Here is a 19,122-nt window from a genome sequence, read left to right as displayed (position 1 = left end):
CTTTCTCTAACCTCTGTTCTTCCCTTTTCTGTAGATGTGCAGACAACTTAATGTACGCTCTCTATCCCTGCTCTCTACAGGCAAAACCAATCCAAAGTGACTTGTTTATGGAATTGGTGCAGGGGACGGCGCCTGGGAAGGTCTCTCTTGTGCTTTGTTTCATTCATGGGCGTGGATGATATAGGGTTACTTAGAGTTCTGCTACTTTTGGGCTTAATTGGCTCCAATGTCTGTTGTTTATGGATGGTCTCTTCTCCCTGTGCAGCAGCAGCAGGATGGATTCGGCACTAAGCCGGCGTGAGCCACAAATTTGCCATGGTGAGCTACTCCAGATCCTCTCCCTTACTTCGTAGCCACGGTTTCTTCGTGACCATTAAGCAATGTATGGTCTTAGTTAGCATTTTGCGGTGGTAATTGATTCACGGTGCGGTGTGGTGGGGTTGCACCTGCACGTTAATTGTTTAATGCATGGGAGGAGAAATAAAATGAGTGTGCTTCCATTGTCTTTGATCTTTGATTTTTATATAACCGTATATATGCATTAAAGGTAAGCATAATCCTAAAAATAATATTTTTCTACCACGCATGTGCATAACAAACTTATTTTCTAATTCACGCAAGAAAGGAGCTATTCACAATGATCATGCTGTTGCCAAGACTAAGAGAACTAGTGTTATATCAGGTGATGCCTTTTGCCACTTGAGAGATCCAGCATGGTATTTTTACTTTTCTGCTCTTAAAAGAATAGAATAAAAATAGATACTGTTCCAAATGCTCTTTCAATTTTTTTCTGTAAGTTTCCTACAACGCATTTGCAACAGTATTGCTAAGAATAAGATGCATCAGCTGACATACTGACTACCAAGCAAGAGCTACACTATTGTCAGACATCAGTCCATGAGCTATACAGTTATATTCCCTTTGTTGGCTATACACTTCTCTTGGTACGTCTAAACATTCTGTCAATTGGTCCTACATTACGTTGGCTTCTCTATAAACACATTCTATGCACGAAGAACATATCATACTATGCCCTATCCCATCGTAGTCCTATCTCATTCACAGTAGGATCATCACTCTACTTTTCTCTGTAAGATTAAATTGTTGGTCTTCATATACTTTTGTTATATAGAATCACTCTCTTTTGTTTATAGATATTAATCTGTTCTGAACTACTGCATAAGATTACTTTGTTCTTGGAATGCCATTCTTTCCAATGCCATTATGTTCTCTTTCGCAATCATTTTCTTTTTGGAGATTCAGATTTTCTTTGCACAAATAATGTTAGTTTCCAGTAGCACCAAATTCATTTTCCCATGTCGGTGAGACCAATTCCGTGATGAAGGTCTCTCTTACCATATTTGCTATTTACTATAGTTTGTTTGAATTCAGGGGAAAGGGGTATGCAAGGAATACACCATCATACAGCATGCGCACTAATTTAGAATAGTGTAGGAATGACTACTCAACTAGCTAGCGTTCCAAACTCCAATTCCATGTAGTGATACCCAACAACACAACAATTTGAAGTTTCTTTTTTCTAGAGAAAAAGGAACCCTACCCCGGCTCACAAATCATGACAGTTTCTTACAATAACTGTAGATGAAACTGAATAATCGAGATCATACCATCTGGCAGTTTCTGCACCCGAAGAACAGGATGGCACGGCCCAGTTCCACACCAGTCTCTTTTAATGCTAATCTTTCCTGCCAATGGCAAATGGATTCTATATACATATTAGCACGCTAAAGAGTGAAAATCTTGAAGAATATTGTGGGAGAAACAAGAAGGAAAATACAAAATGAACCTATAAGAAGCCCCTAAAAGGTGCAAGGCCAGTCCCAGGGCCTACCATTATAATAGGCGCTGTAGGATCAGCATGCAATTTGAAGTTTGACTGCCTCACAAAAATTGGAGCCCAACTACATTCTTCGCTCTCTTCCGATGGAGTTGAATTCATTGTTTAGCCATGTAGGATCATCAGAACAAAGTGTTTACAAGATGACAAGATGGTCACTGGTAGATATTTCAAATGATTAAAAGACAACTTGGCTACATAGTAATTATTATTGTTTTAAAATGATTGCACTCACATCTCAAAGTACAAATAATTGTGTGGCCACCTATATTCATAGTCGATGGTCACTAGCAGATATTTTAAAGAGAGTAGTGCAAGGTTACGTCACTGAATGCAATGAACTCTATGATATCATCCATCAAATTAATTTACGCAGCCACACAGGGGAAGATCACATAAAAAATGTTGAGAATGAGTAATAAAAGATGATTAGCTGTTCACCTAAACATACAGAGAAAGGCCAGTAGACTGAACTAGAAATTTCAGTCCAACAACATTAAACAACATTGTAACAAGCACATATGTTGAAGCATATACAACATTGTTTCTTACCGCATAAACTTAATTTCCCCTCCTATTGTTGACCTTCAGTGCTGAACCTAAATAAGTTTTACAATCTATAGATTATATATAGTTACAAGCCAAAAAAGCTTCAAGAAGGTATTTTACTGCAATTCAGTAGGACAGTCACTACCAATTTAGACTTTTATACTTAGTAGATTACAAGCCTAGGAGGCCCTTACGACGAAAACCTTTGCTGCAGTTCATGCCCCAGTTACTTTTGGTGTATTGATTTGCCTTGCAAAAAACATGAGATCTCTAATTTTACCCATATATTACTTGATCTGAGAGTAATAACATGATCACAGTTTGTGGCTATGTTTTCCTTTCTGGCATGTTATACTGTTTTAGTTCTGTACTATGGTGCATGATACCTCCTCTTAGCTACAGATCAATATGACCCAGAAGTATGCTTGGGCCATCTGAAAAAGTACACCTTCAAGGAGCTTCGAGCATCTACCAACAATTTCAACTCAGAAAGCGTATTAGGTGAAGGTGGATATGGAATAGTATACAAGGGTTTCTTACGTGATGGTTCAATTGTTGATGTTAAAAGGCTGAAAGACCACAACGCTGTTGGTGGGGAAGTTCAATTTCAAACTGAAGTTGAAGTCATAAGCTTAGCTGTTCATCGGAATTTCCTACGGCTCATTGGATTTTGCACTACGGAGTGTGAGAGATTACTTGTTTATCCTTATATGCCAAATGGAAGTGTTGCTTCTTAGTTGCGTGGTCAGTATTTTTCGCCATGCCCTTATGACACTTAAATAATTAGCATTACTTGGGCAGATTCATTAGTGGCCGGTTTAATTTTTGCTTCCCCTTGCCATGCATTACACTCATTTTCAGATTTACGATCTAGCATGGATCCATATTGGCACATTGCTCCAGTTAGCTCAGACTGCCACCAAATGCTCAGCTTAAAAAATAAACTGACACTTGTTAGCGTTCAGGATAAGAGATCCTCAACATGTTCACTTATAACATGTCATATAGTTGCATTGTCTTCTTTTAGTGAAAGTTATACTACAATCATGGAAGTCTTAATTAGGCTCATAAAGACCTACAGACCTACCCTTGCCACATATCATCCTGGGTAGCTTCATCCTTCTGTCATGCCATGAAAGAAAGCTTGACTATTAATTTTAATAATACTCATGCTCCTTGACTCCCTGTATTTACTTAAGTGTCCATTGACATTTCACAGTACACCAAATTTTGAAATATGAACTGAGCTATCAACATCACATTTCTAGGTTTACTACTGATGAAATGAATTAATAAAAAAAAGAGGCATCTTATGATAGCTTTCCAAGTATATTATTCGGTTTGGAAGCAAACTGTGACCTCCTTCAGTCCACCTAAGCTTTCCTGGATTTTTTTTCCAGAGCATATAAATGGCAAGCCAGCTCTAGATTGGTCGAGGAGAAAGATGATAGCACTGGGTACATCACGAGGGCTGCTTTATTTGCACGAACAGTGTGATCCAAAAATAATCCATCGTGATGTAAAAACCTCCATTGTGCTTCTTGATGAATATTTTGAAGCAATAGTCGGAGATTTTGGATTGGCGAAACTTTTGGATCACCAGGAGACCTATGTTACCACGGCAGTGCGTGGCACCGTGGGACACATAGCTCCAGAGTATTTGTCAACTGGCCAGTCATCAGAGAAGACAAATGTGTTTGGGTTTGGAGTCCTGTTGGTTGAGTTGATCACTGGCCAAAAAGCATTGGATTTTGGAAGACTATCAAATCAGAAGGGCGGAGTGCTTGATCTGGTAAGCATGTTATATCATGCTCTTTTCGTGCATTGGTATCAAGTTCACCTTATTACTTTATGTGAAAAGATCGCTTTCTCCTTCTGGACTTTTTTTGGTTCTGGCCTTTAGTTTAGTGTCTTCAGAGCTTTTCGACAACTCTGTTTGCCACTTTTAGGTCCTGTCTCACCTTTTACATTGAGTACACTCAATGGTAAGATTTTATACTCGAGATACTGGAGCATATTTCATAGTTAAAAACAGGTAAGTTGGAAAAATATGCTCTATGATACCAAAGACAACTTAAACTATTCACCATTGCGATGTCCTGCTTGAAAATCATTTTATGACCAGAAGAAGGCATTGGAAATTAAGAATGATCACAATTATTTCCCTTTTTTTGAGAAAATGATGCCATCCCTATTAATTTTCTACCTTTGTACACCAATACAAGACATTGAACTACAAAGACGCCTTACAATAGTTCGCAGATGGAGCAGGTTATATTTATTTCTGTTAATCCTTTATCATAGTTTGGGCATATTAACTAATTGACCATCAGTTACCATCTTCTGTTCAAAGTTCAGTATATGATCTTTGTATTGGCACGATCATTGTTTCTCATTCTTGCATGTGATGGTTCCAGGTAAAGAAGCTCCATCAGGAAAAGCAGCTGAACATGATGGTGGACAAGGACCTCGGCAGAAACTACGACAGGGTGGAGCTGGAGGAGATGGTGCAGGTGGCTTTGCTGTGCACGCAGTACTACCCGTGTTGGGGAACGTCGCATGGGAAACAAAAATTTTCCTACGCGCACGAAGACCTATCATGGTGATGTCCATCTATGAGAGGGGATGAGTGATCTACGTACCCTCGTAGACCGTACAACAGAAGCGTTAGAGAACGCGGTTGATGTAGTGGAACGTCCTCACGTCCCTCGATCCGCCCCGCGAACAATCCCGCGATCAGTCCCACGATCTAGTACCGAACGGACGGCACCTCCGCGTTCAGCACACGTACAGCTCGATGATGATCTCGGCCTTCTTGATCCAGCAAGAGAGACGGAGAGGTAGAAGAGTTCTCCGGCAGAGTGACGGCGCTCCGGGGGTTGGTGATGACCTTGTCTCAGCAGGGCTCCGCCCGAGCTCCGCAGAAACGCGATCTAGAGGAAAAACCGTGGAGGTATGTGGTCGGGCTGCCGTGGAAAAGTCGTCTCAAATCAGCCCTAAAACCTCCGTATATATAGGTGGGAGGGAGGGGACCTTGCCTTGGGGCTCAAGGAGCCCCAAGGGGGTCGGCCGAGTCCAAGGGGGAGGACTCTCCCCCCCCCAAACCGAGTTGGACTTGGTTTGGTGGGAGGGAGTCCCCCTTCCTTCCCTCCTCCTCCCTTTTTTTTTCTTTCTCTCTTGATTTTCTTCTCCTTGGCGCATAGAGCCTTTTGGGCTGTCCCACCAGCCCACTAAGGGCTGGTGTGTCACCCCAAAGGCCTATGGGCTTCCCCGGGGTGGGTTGCCCCCCCGGTGAACTCTCAGAACCCATTCGTCATTCCCGGTACATTCCCGGTAATTCCGAAAACCTTCCGGTAATCAAATGAGGTCATACTATATATCAATCTTCGTTTCCGGACCATTCCGGAAACCCTCCTGACGTCCGTGATCTCATCCGGGACTCCGAACAACATTCGGTAACCAACCATATAACTCAAATACGCATAAAACAACGTCGAACCTTAAGTGTGCAGACCCTGCGGGTTCGAGAACTATGTAGACATGACCCGAGAGACTCCTCGGTCAATATCCAATAGCGGGACCTGGATGACCATATTGGATCCTACATATTCTACGAAGATCTTATCGTTTGAACCTCAGTGCCAAGGATTCATATAATCCCGTATGTCATTCCCTTTGTCCTTCGGTATGTTACTTGCCCGAGATTCGATCGTCAGTATCCGTATACCTATTTCAATCTCGTTTACCGGCAAGTCTCTTTACTCGTTCCGTAATACAAGATCCCGCAACTTACACTAAGTTACACTGCTTGTAAGGCTTGTGTGTGATGTTGTATTACCGAGTGGGCCCCGAGATACCTCTCCGTCACACGGAGTGACAAATCCCAGTCTTGATCCATACTAACTCAACTAACACCTTTGGAGATACCTGTAGAGCACCTTTATGGTCACCCAGTTACATTGCGACGTTTGATACACACAAAGCATTCCTCCGGTGTCAGTGAGTTATATGATCTCATGGTCATAGGAATAAATACTTGACACGCAGAAAACAGTAGCAACAAAATGACACGATCAACATGCTACGTCTATTAGTTTGGGTCTAGTCCATCACGTGATTCTCCTAATGACGTGATCCAGTTATCAAGCAACAACACCTTGTTCATAATCAGAAGACACTGACCATCATCGATCAACTGGCTAGCCAACTAGAGGCATGCTAGGGACGGTGTTTTGTCTATGTATCCACACATGTAAATGAGTCTTCATTCAATACAATTATAGCATGGACAATAAAAAATTATCTTGATACAGGAATTATAATAATAACTATATTTATCATTGACTCTAGGGCATAATTCCAACAGTCTCCCACTTGCACTAGAGTCAATAATCTAGCCCTCACATCACCATGTGAATTACATTGTAATAAATCTAACACCCATACAGTTCTGGTGTCGATCATGTTTTGGCCGTGGAAGAGGTTTAGTCAGCGGGTCTGCTACATTCAGATCCGTGTGCACTTTGCATATATTTACATCCTCTTCCTCGACGTAGTCGCGGATGAGGTTGAAGCGTCGTTTGATGTGTCTGGTCTTCTTGTGAAACCGTGGTTCCTTTGCTAAGGCAATGGCACCCGTGTTGTCACAGAACAAGGTTATTAGATCCAGTGCGCTTGGCACCACTCCAAGATCCGTCATGAACTGCTTCATCCAGACACCCTCTTTAGCCGCCTCCGAGGCAGCCATGTACTCCGCTTCACATGTAGAATCTTCTACGACGCTTTGCTTGGAACTGCACCAGCTTACTGCACCCCCATTAAGAATAAATACGTATCCGGTTTGCGACTTAGAGTCGTCCGGATCTGTGTCAAAGCTTGCATCGACGTAACCTTTTACGGCGAGCTCTTCGTCACCTCCATATACGAGAAACGTCTCCTTAGTCCTTTTCAGGTACTTCAGGATATTCTTGACCGCTGTCCAGTGATCCACTCCTGGATTACTCTGGAACCTACCTGCCATACTTATGTCCAGGCTAACATCCGGTCTAGTGCACATCATCGCATACATGATAGAACCTATGGCTGAAGCATAGGGGACGGAGCGCATATGCTCTCTATCTTCATCAGTTGCTGGGCACTGAGTCTTACTCAATCTCGTATCTTGTAAAACTGGCAAGAACCCTTTCTTGGACTGTTCCATTTTGAACCTCTTCAAAACTTTATCAAGGTATGTGCTTTGTGAAAGTCCTATCAGGCGTTTTGATCTATCCCTATAGATCTTAATGCCTAGAATGTAAGCAGCTTCTCCTAGGTCCTTCATAGAGAAACTTTTATTCAAGTAACCTTTTATGCTCTCCAAAAACTCTACGTTGTTTCCAATCAGTAATATGTCATCCACATATAATATTAGAAACGCCACAGAGCTCCCACTCACTTTCTTGTAAATACAAGATTATCCAACTAGTATAAACCCAAATGCTTTGATCACCTCATCAAAGCATTTGTTCCAACTCCGAGATGCTTGCACCAGTCCATAAATGGATCGCTGGAGCTTGCACACTTTGTTAGCATTCTTAGGATCGACAAAACCTTCGGGTTGTATCATATACAACTCTTCCTTAAGGAAACCGTTAAGGAACGCTGTTTTGACATCCATCTGCCAGATTTCATAATCGAAAAATGCAGCTATTGCTAACATGATTCTGACGGACTTAAGCATCGCTACGGGTGAGAAAGTCTGATCGTAGTCAACTCCTGGAACTTGTGAAAAACCCTTTGCCACAAGTCGAGCTTTATAAACGGTCACATTGCCGTCAGCGTCCGTCTTCTTCTTAAAGATCCATTTGTTCTGAATAGCCTTGCGGCCCTCAGGTAGTATCTCCAAAGTCCACACTTTGTTCTCATACATGGATCCTATCTCGGACTTCATGGCTTCTAGCCATTTGTTGGAATCTGGGCCCACCATTGCTTCTTCATAATTTGCAGGTTCATTATTGTCTAACAACATGATTGATAAGACGGGATTACCGTACCACTCTGGAGCAGCACGTGATCTCGTCGACCTGCGTGGTTCAATAGAAACTTGAACTGGAGTTTCATGATCATCATCATTAACTTCCTCCTCAACCGGCATCGCAACGACAGAGGTTTCCCCTTGCCCCACGCCACCATCCAGAGGGATGAGAGGTTCGACAACCTCGTCAAGTTCTATCTTCCTCCCACTCAATTCTCTTGAGAGAAACTCCTTCTCGAGAAAAGCTCCGTTCTTTGCAACAAATACTTTGCCCTCGGATTTGAGATAGAAGGTGTACCCAACTGTCTCTTTTGGGTAACCTATGAAGACGCACTTTTCCGCTTTGGGTTCCAGCTTTTCAGGCTGAAGCTTTTTGACATAAGCATCACATCCCCAAACTTTAAGAAACGACAACTTTGGCCTTTTGCCATACCACAATTCGTATGGTGTCGTCTCAACGGATTTTGATGGTGCCCTATTTAAAGTGAATGCAGCTGTTTCTAATGCATAACCCCAAAACGATAACGGCAAATCAGTAAGAGACATCATAGATCGCACCATCTCTAATAAAGTACGATTACGACGTTCGGACACACCATTACGCTGTGGTGTTCTAGGCGGTGTCAACTGTGAAACAATTCCACATTGTCTTAAGTGATCACCAAACTCGAAACTCAGATATTCACCCCCACGATCAGACCGTAGGAACTTGATCTTCTTGTTACGATGATTTTTCACTTCACTCTGAAATTGCTTGAACTTTTCAAATGTTTCAGACTTGTGCTTCATCAAGTAGACGTAACCATATCTACTCAAATCGTCAGTGAAGGTGAGAAAATAACGATATCCGCCGCGTGCCTCCACGCTCATCGGACCACACACATCGGTATGTATGATTTCCAATAAGTCACTTGCACGCTCCATTGTTCCGGAGAACGGAGTCTTAGTCATCTTGCCCATGAGGCATGGTTCGCATGTGTCAAGTGAATCAAAGTCAAGTGACTCCAAAAGTCCATCAGCATGGAGTTTCTTCATGCGCTTTACACCAATATGACCTAAGCGGCAGTGCCACAAAAATATGGCGTTATCATTGTTTACTCTAACTCTTTTGGTCTCAATGTTATGTACATGCGTATCGCTATCAAGATTCAATATGAACAATCCTCTCACATTCGGTGCATGACCATAAAAGATGTTACTCATAGAAATAGAACAGCCATTATTCTCTGACTTAAAAGAGTAACCGTCTCGCAATAAACAAGATCCAGATATAATGTTCATGCTCAACGCAGTCACTAAATAACAATGATTTAAGTTCATCACTAATCCCGACGGTAGCTGAAGTGACACTGTGCCGACGGCGATTGCATCAACCTTGGAACCATTTCCTACGCGCATCGTCACTTCATCTTTCGCCAGCCTTCGTCTATTCCGCAGTTCCTGTTTCGAGTTGCAAATATGAGCAACAGAACCGGTATCGAATACCCAGGCACTACTACGAGAGCCAGTTAAGTACACATCAATAACATGTATATCAAATATACCTGATTTCTCTTTGCCCGCCTTCTTATCTGCCATATACTTGGGGCAATTGCGCTTCCAATGACCCATACCCTTGCAATAGTAACACTCCGTTTCAGGCTTAGGTCCAGCTTTGGGTTTCTTCGGCGGATTGGCAACAGACTTGCCGCTCTTCTTTGAATTGCCCTTCTTGCCTTTGCCGTTTCTCTTGAAACTAGTGATCTTATTCACCATCAACACTTGATGCTCTTTACGGAGTTCAGACTCTGTGACTTTCAGCATCGCAAACAACTCGCCGGGAGACTTGTTCATCCCTTGCATGTTGTAGTTCAACACAAAGCCTCTATAGCTTGGCGGCAGTGATTGAAGGATTCTGTCAGTGATAGCCTCTTGCGGGAGTTCAATCCCCAGCTCAACTAGACGGTTTGAGTACCCAGACATTTTGAGCACATGTTCACTGACAGACGAGTTTTCCTCCATCTTGCAAGCATAGAATTTATCGGAGGTCTCATACCTCTCGACCCGGGCGTTCTTCTGAAAGATAAACTTCAACTCCTGGAACATCTCAAATGCTCCATGACGCTCAAAGCGACGTTGAAGTCCCGGTTCTAAGACATACAAGACTGCACATTGAACTATTGAGTAGTCCTCCTTACGTGCTAACCAAGCGTTCTTAACATCCTGATCAGCCGTAGCGGGTGGTTCATCTCCTAGCGCAGCATTAAGGACATAATCCTTCTTCCCAGCTTGTAAGATTAGCTTAAGATTACGAGCCCAGTCTACAAAGTTGCTTCCATCATCTTTCAACTTAGCTTTCTCTAGGAACGTATTAAAATTCAGGATGACTGTCGCGTGAGCCATGATCTACAACACAAATATATTCAAAGTGGACTTAGACTATGTTGAAGATAATTAGAGTTTAACTTAATCAAATTATATGCTAAACTCCCACTCAAAAAGTACATCTCTCTAGTCATTTGAGTGGTTCATGATCCACTTACACTATCCCAAGTCCGATCATCACGTGAGTTGAGTATAGTTTCAGTGGTAAGCATCCCTATGCTAATCATATCATCTATATGATTCATGATCGACCTTTAGGTCTCATGTGTTCCGAGGCCATGTCTGCACATGCTAGGCTCGTCAAGCTTAACCCGAGTGTTCCGCGTGCGCAACTGTTTTCCACCCGTTGTATGTGAACGTTGAGTCTATCACACCCGATCATCACGTGGTGTCTCGAAACGACGAACTGTAGCAACGGTGCACAGTCGGGGAGAACACAATTTCGTCTTGAAATTTTAGTGAGAGATCACCTCATAATGAGACCGTCGTTCTAAGCAAAATAAGGTGCATAAAAGGATTAACATCACATGCAATTCATAAGTGACATGATATGGCCATCATCACGTGCTTCTTGATCTCCATCACCAAAGCACCGGCACGATCTTCTTGTCACCTGCGCCACACCATGATCATCCATCAACGTGTTTCCATCGGGGTTGTCGTGCTACTGATGCTATTACTACTAAAGCTACATCCTAGCCAAATAGTAAACGCATCTGCAAGCACAAACGTTAGTATAAAGACAACCCTATGGCTCCTGCCGGTTGCCGTACCATCGACGTGCAAGTCGATATTTCTATTACAACATGATCATCTCATACATCCAATATATCACATCACATCGTTGGCCATATCACATCACAATCATACCCTGCAAAAACAAGTTAGACGTCCTCTAATTTTGTTGTTGCATGTTTTACGTGGTGACCATGGGTATCTAGTAGGATCGCATCTTACTTACGCAAACACCACAACGGAGATATATGAGTTGCTATTTAACCTCATCCAAGGACCTCCTCGGTCAAATCCGATTCAACTAAAGTTGGAGAAACCGACACTTGCCAGTCATCTTTGAGCAAAGGGGGTTACTCGTAACGATGAAACCAGTCTCTCGTAAGCGTACGAGTAATGTCGGTCCAAGCCGCTTCAATCCAACAATACCGCGGAATCAAGAAAAGACTAAGGAGGGTAGCAAAACGAACATCACCGCCCACAAAAACTTTTGTGTTCTACTCGAGAAGACATCTACGCATGAACCTAGCTCTGATACCACTGTTGGGGAACGTCGCATGGGAAACAGAAATTTTCCTACGCGCACGAAGACATATCATGGTGATGTCCATCTACGAGAGGGGATGAGTGATCTACGTACCCTCGTAGACCGTACTGCAGAAGCGTTAGAGAACGCGTTGATGTAGTGGAACGTCCTCACATCCCTCGATCCGCCCCGCGAACAATCCCGCGATCAGTCCCACGATCTAGTACCGAACGGACGGCACCTCCGCGTTCAGCACACGTACAGCTCGACGATGATCTCGGCCTTCTTGATCCAGCAAGAGAGACGGAGAGGTAGAAGAGTTCTCTGGCAGCGTGACGGCGCTCCGGAGGTTGGTGATGACCTTGTCTCAGCAGGGCTCCGCCCGAGCTCCGCAGAAACGCGATCTAGAGGAAAAACCGTGGAGGTATGTGGTCGGGCTGTCGTGGAAAAGTCGTCTCAAATGAGCCCTAAAACCTCCGTATATATAGGTGGGAGGGAGGGGACCTTGCCTTGGGGCTCAAGGAGCCCCAAGGGGGTCGGCCGAGTCCAAGGGGGAGGACTCTCCCCCCCAAACCGAGTTGGACTTGGTTTGGTGGGAGGGAGTCCCCCTTCCTTCCCACCTCCTTCCTTTTTTTTCTCTCTTGATTTTCTTCTCCTTGGCGCATAGAGCCTTTTGGGCTGTCCCACCAGCCCACTAAGGGCTGGTGTGTCACCCCCAAGGCCTATGGGCTTCCCCGGGGTGGGTTGCCCCCCCGGTGAACTCCCGGAACCCATTCGTCATTCCCGATACATTCCCGGTAATTCCGAAAACCTTCCGGTAATCAAATGAGGTCATCCTATATATCAATCTTCGTTTCTGGACCATTCCGGAAACCCTCCTGACGTCCGTGATCTCATCCGGGACTCCGAACAACATTCGGTAACCAACCATATAACTCAAATACGCATAAAACAACGTCGAACCTTAAGTGTGCAGACCCTGCGGGTTCGAGAACTATGTAGACATGACCCGAGAGACTCCTCGGTCAATATCCAATAGTGGGACCTGGATGCCCATATTGGATCCTACATATTCTACGAAGATCTTATCGTTTGAACCTCAGTGCCAAGGATTCATATAATCCCGTATGTCATTCCCTTTGTCCTTCGGTATGTTACTTGCCCGAGATTCGATCGTCAGTATCCGTATACCTATTTCAATCTCGTTTACCGGCAAGTCTCTTTACTCGTTCCGTAATACAAGATCCCGCAACTTACACTAAGTTACACTGCTTGCAAGGCTTGTGTGTGATGTTGTATTACCGAGTGGGCCCCGAGATATCTCTCCGTCACACGGAGTGACAAATCCCAGTCTTGATCCATACTAACTCAACTAACACCTTTGGAGATACCTGTAGAGCACCTTTATGGTCACCCAGTTACATTGCGACGTTTGATACACACAAAGCATTCCTCCGGTGTCAGTGAGTTATATGATCTCATGGTCATAGGAATAAATACTTGACACGCAGAAAACAGTAGCAACAAAATGACACGATCAACATGCTACGTCTATTAGTTTGGGTCTAGTCCATCACGTGATTCTCCTAATGACGTGATCCATTTATCAAGCAACAACACCTTGTTCATAATCAGAAGACACTGACCATCATCGATCAACTGGCTAGCCAACTAGAGGCATGCTAGGGACGGTGTTTTGTCTATGTATCCACACATGTAAATGAGTCTTCATTCAATACAATTATAGCATGGACAATAAACAATTATCTTGATACAGGAATTATAATAATAACTATATTTATCATTGCCTCTAGGGCATAATTCCAACAACCCGTCCCACCGCCCCCGGATGTCGGAGGTGATCAGGATGCTGGAAGGGGACGGGCTCGCGGAGAAATGGGAGGCGTTGCAGAATGTCGACACGCCAAAGTCCGTCTCGTCGGAGCTCCTGCCCCTGAAGTTCACTGATTTCGCGGGGGCCGACGAGTCCTCGGTCGGCCTCGAGGCCATGGAGCTCTCCGTACCAAGGTGACCGGCGACGGCGACCAATTTGATCGCGTAGATGCTTGCTTGTGCCTCAATGGATGTGTCGCGTTCGATTAGCTTTGGAGATACCGGGCAAAGGGAGAGGAGAGGTGGCATCGTTGCTGCTCATGTACATGTAGGCTAAGAGAGATGAGATGTGATGAGTTGAGTAAATATAGAAAGGAAATTTTCCATTGGTCAGCTATTCTTTCCTCTTCTTTCTCCAGCCTTGCACATGATAGTAGTCATCTTATTCCTTTGTCTGAAAACTGTTCATTTTGGCTTCTTAACTTTTGCTGGAATCCCCACACTTTTTTTTTGAAAACTGATGGAATGGTTGAGAGGCCGGAACCGAACTTTTTTCTTCCTCATGTTTTGCCTTGCAAAGTTGCAAGAACGTGCTACACTATCTGTAAAATACAAATACTGGAGCCAAGTGTCTACAACGTTATACTGTGCGCACTGTTTTCCTGTAGGCTGTCTCTGTGCGTTTTTGTTGGTACTGTTTTGAACTGTTCTGCTAGGTAGCTGATGCCTGATGGAATAATGCATGGATGGATGGATGTGCAGCATGAAGTGTCAGCGCTGCAGCTATGCGTGAGCAGTGCCTTCGGCTGTGGGAATTTGCACGGAGGGAGGAGGGGAAAATTTCTTGTTTTGACCCTTTTTTATTCTTTAGTCAGATCTAACCCGTTGGTAAAAATGTAATGTCATCATCTCGCCCTTTTACCTATCATGGGAGGGTCTGGCGGTAGACTCACACCCTATTGTCAGGCCCCTCCGGTGATAGGGAGACATAGGTGGATAGAACGGCAACTGATGGCCGTCAGCTAGCGATGACATGGCAAAGTGCCTACCATCGAGCACTATGGTGGTAGGGTGCAGAGTCTACCGCTCGGGACCTTGGCGGTAGGGTCCCGAGGATAAGATTGTCTTGTTGGATGAGGTCTTTCCTCCCCTTCCCCATACCCACACATTTAGTCCTTCACCTCTCTTTCGAGCTCAGATATTCCCCCTCTCTCTTCCTCACACAAGAGCCTTTTAGATATCTCTTATATGCTTGAGATTTGTCCGTTGAAACCGGAGCACTTTCATCACCCAAGGTACCTCTCTCTCACCTCCCTTCATTTTGATCGGTTGAAATCATTTATTTTGAGTGCATTTGCTTATTTTATTGCAAACCCTTAGTTTAGACCTCTCGTTCGCTCTGAAAATAAGTATAGAAAGGACCGGTATTTGTCCATCATGTTTGACATACACTTCTGAATAACAATTATTTGATCAATGTATTTATATATATATATATTTGTCCCGTGGCAACGCACGGGCACTAAACTAGTCTTCATAAACAACATGATAGCACTTTGAGGGCTACATGCAAAGCACCTACAGCCACCCAAACATGACAAATAAGATATGTAGCAGAAGCTATCCAAGAGTACTACAAGCACAAGCAAAAAGATAAAGCAAAGGAGTTTCACACTGAAAGTTACACAGCTGCTAACTTGGCCAAAAATATCAGTTTTCAGGGACTTAGTGAAAATTCCAGATTCTCACTAGCTGTTTATGCTCTGAAGCATTTTGACAGCACCCAAAACAATATCTACAGGACTCCAAATGGAATGAAAATTTACAGAGAGCTAGACAAACACAAAAGCTACAACTTCCCAGTTGAAAGCTAAGGCTGAATCAAAACACATGGACCTGCACAAGCTCATCAATAGGAGAAGAAAATATAAACAGATTCTCAGACTTAGTGAAAATCTCATATTTTCACTAATCTGGAATTTCAGCCACATGCCTACTTCGATTGGGCACAACTTGCACATATGAATTCCTAAACATGAAACAAAACCAACATGCCTTAGAGGGGGTCACCCTCTAATGCCCCAACAAGGAATCTACCTCTTGGGCTCACCACATCTCATGGAACCAAGCTCTAAACATAGAACACAACTGAAATAAGTCATCTCCAGAAATTGTTGCAATGGCAAAACTGACTTCACCAATGGATTCCTGGGATGATTATACCCCAAAAACATATAAAATACCTATGCACTTGCTTGGAACAAATGAGCACAAACTAGAAAAGAAAATCTACATAGAATCACATATAGTGAATATTGCATCATCACATGTGCTATTCACTAGATCTACACCTACATAAGCTATTGCACACTCTTACAAGACCAACGGTGGCATGAGGGTTTAGACCCCATGCATGTGTGCCATAGCACATCACCATTCCCACACAATTAACACTAGCACTAGCAAAACAACACCTACACATGCTAGATAGAATTAACTCCTACATAGCACTCACATAAGCACTTCTACCCTACACATGTCATCTTGCACATGTGCTCATCAAGTCATATCTTGCCATGACATGGTTGAGACACACACACATGAGCACACACACACTCACATCACCCCATGGGCATGAGTCCATTACCATGCACATGGACACACACACTCACACATAACAAGCACTTGCACTACAAGGAAACACCACCTTAGTGCCATACACCCACAAGGTGCACTCACACACATGAATCTACACATGCATACATGCAAATCCATCTACACATGCATAGCTACCAAGAACATATCTACACACATGCTCACAATACCAAGTAATCCTACACACCCACACAAGCCTACACCATCATGTATTTACAACTACAAAAACACCAAGCACCACATGCTGTTTTGAGAGGAGGAAAAATACCCTAATGGTGTAAAGCACACCACAACATCATCTACAACAAGCCAAAGGTCTATAGCACAAAATGCAAAAGGAAAAAATAAAAGGAGGGGGCAGGAATCGAACCCTGCACCCCCTGGATCACAACTATGCAACATACCACTGGGCTACTGTCTTTTGCTCGACAGAGATGGGGGGGGGGGCTAAGCAGGTTAACCTGCTCTGCTTCTACTGTAACTGCCACTGGCCGAAATAATAGCAAAAAAGGGTTCGAGGGGGAATCGAACCCACGACCAGAACTACATCAACGCACTGCATCTAGCACCACGCTACACTTCGGGATCTGACAGAGAGGGGACAGCCTACAAGGTAACCTGCAGGCATGCCCTGCTCTGCCTACAGAGAGTTGCCGGTGACAGAGAGGCCGCCGGAGCTGCACTGCTACTGCTGCTGCGCCTCGGGAAGAACCATCACGCTACGACGCTGCTACTACGAGGGGGAGAAAGCCCCTGCTCTGCACCCACGTCTACCGAGCACACACAACACAAAACACACACATGCATGCGAGATATCCTCTCGGGACAGAGGTGTGCCGATGATCTCAGCCTGATCTACTCGAGGGGAAGGAGGGAGGAGCACTAGCTCACCTAGGGAAGGAAGAGGGGGCGCCGATCGGAGGAGGAGGCCGGCTTGAGAGGAGGTAGTTGTACTGAAGAAGAGGGCCTACAGCAGATCAAAGGAGAGGACAAAGAACTCCAGGTCCGAGTCGATGGCGAGCTCCTGCCCATCGATGAGGTCGCTCCTCGACCTCAGCGACGACGGGAATGGAGCACGGGGTGCATCCCCGAGCCCCTGGACATGGTGGCGGCGCCGGATGACAACGGGAGCAGGGGTAGACGCCGGCGATCACTTCTCTTCTCTTCTCTCTCTGTTTCGATCCGTATAGACTTACCAGAGGGGGAAGGAAGGAAGGAGGGAGATGGAGAGAGGTGGCGGCGGCGGACGGGGAGATGAGGAACCCTAGGGAAGAGGGGGCATGGACGCCCACGCTTTATGGGGAGGGCCTCGACGTCTGTGTTCCTCACGGCGACACGCTCTCTCTCTCTGAAGCTCAAACGGAAAGGAGGCACGGTAGCAGACGACGTCAGGAGGAGGAAGGCGGTCGTGCAGCTGGGCTCTATTGCGGGGAGAGGAGAACTGGGCCGCTCAGGGGGGAGGAAGCCCACCTGAGGCGCCACATAAGAAGAAATAACTCCTGGGTTTTTTCCATTACTAGCAACATTAGGGAAACAAATAAAAGCATAGCCTAAACTATAGATACTAAAAATAAAACAAGCACACCCCTGGACATAAGAAATTATGCCCTAATTGAATCAATTGTAAAATGGATATTTGGAGCAACTAAATATTTACAAAACAAATTTATTGGAGTCTGTTTTGTATCTATTTGCACCATTTGCACACCCATTCAAAAGAGCAATATCACATCACAAATTCACCACAAACATAAGCTAAATCAGGGACATTTTTAAAACAGAAAAGGATCAAGTGAAACTTGACATTAAGATGGAATAGAGAGGGGGGAAGATGGTTTTGAAACCTATGCAAATCACAAGGTGATTCCTACTAACACATGCATACTCCACACAAGCTAACCCATCACATCACCACACCACCATGGATCACACAAACACATACGATCACAAGGCATCACACATACCACATGGAGTGATATGAAATGCATGCATGCAAAGGGAGAAATAACAAGGTGACATCACATGAAATCATATGCATAGAACTCTCTCATATCAAAGACAAGTTGGACCCACATAGGCCAGGTTCCAAAAAGGGAAAGGTATACTCTTGGGGCATTACAGTACTAGCCATGGAAAAGTGAGAATACAGTAGCCCAACACCAATATAAATAGAAATCAAGATTTCTACAGTACCTAAAGTGGTGGTAGTTTGTTTTCTTGTGCTAATGTTATCACAAATTTCTGTTTAAGTTTTGTGTTGTGAAGTTTTCAAGTTTTGGGTGATGTTCTCATGGACAAAGAGACAAGGAGTGGAAATAGCTCAAGCGTGGGAATGCCCAAGGCATCCCAAGCCAAATTCAAGGACACCAAAAAGCCTAAGCTTGGGGATGCCCCGGGAAGGCATCCCCTCTTTCGTCTTCAATCCATCGGTAACATTACTTGGAGCTATATTTTTATTCACCACATGATATGTGTTTTGCTTGGAGCGTCTTGTATCTTAGGATTCTTTTCTTTTTGTTGTGTCACAATCATCCTTGCTGCACATCTTTAGAGGGAGACATGCACGCATCGTGATTTTGCTAGAATGCTCAT

General features: G+C 44.2%; 1 protein-coding gene across 1 annotated transcript; it reads left to right on the top strand.

Annotated features, from left to right (window-relative positions):
• The first annotated feature begins 623 nt into the window (after positions 1-623).
• LOC123411319 (protein NSP-INTERACTING KINASE 2-like) lies at positions 624-14,130 on the top strand. Its single transcript, XM_045104252.1, has 4 exons — positions 624-682; positions 3,808-4,199; positions 4,825-4,951; positions 13,857-14,130. The coding sequence occupies exons 2-4, from the start codon at positions 3,852-3,854 to the stop codon at positions 14,072-14,074; spliced, it is 693 nt and encodes a 230-aa protein (XP_044960187.1). The 5' UTR covers positions 624-682; positions 3,808-3,851; the 3' UTR covers positions 14,075-14,130.
• Positions 14,131-19,122: the final 4,992 nt, after the last annotated feature.

This window comes from Hordeum vulgare, chromosome 7H, assembly GCF_904849725.1.
Source record: "Hordeum vulgare subsp. vulgare chromosome 7H, MorexV3_pseudomolecules_assembly, whole genome shotgun sequence".
In the NCBI taxonomy this organism is placed as follows: domain Eukaryota; kingdom Viridiplantae; phylum Streptophyta; class Magnoliopsida; order Poales; family Poaceae; genus Hordeum; species Hordeum vulgare.
The sequence above is the reverse complement of the archived record's forward strand: the minus strand, read 5'-3'. Positions and strand labels throughout refer to the sequence as shown.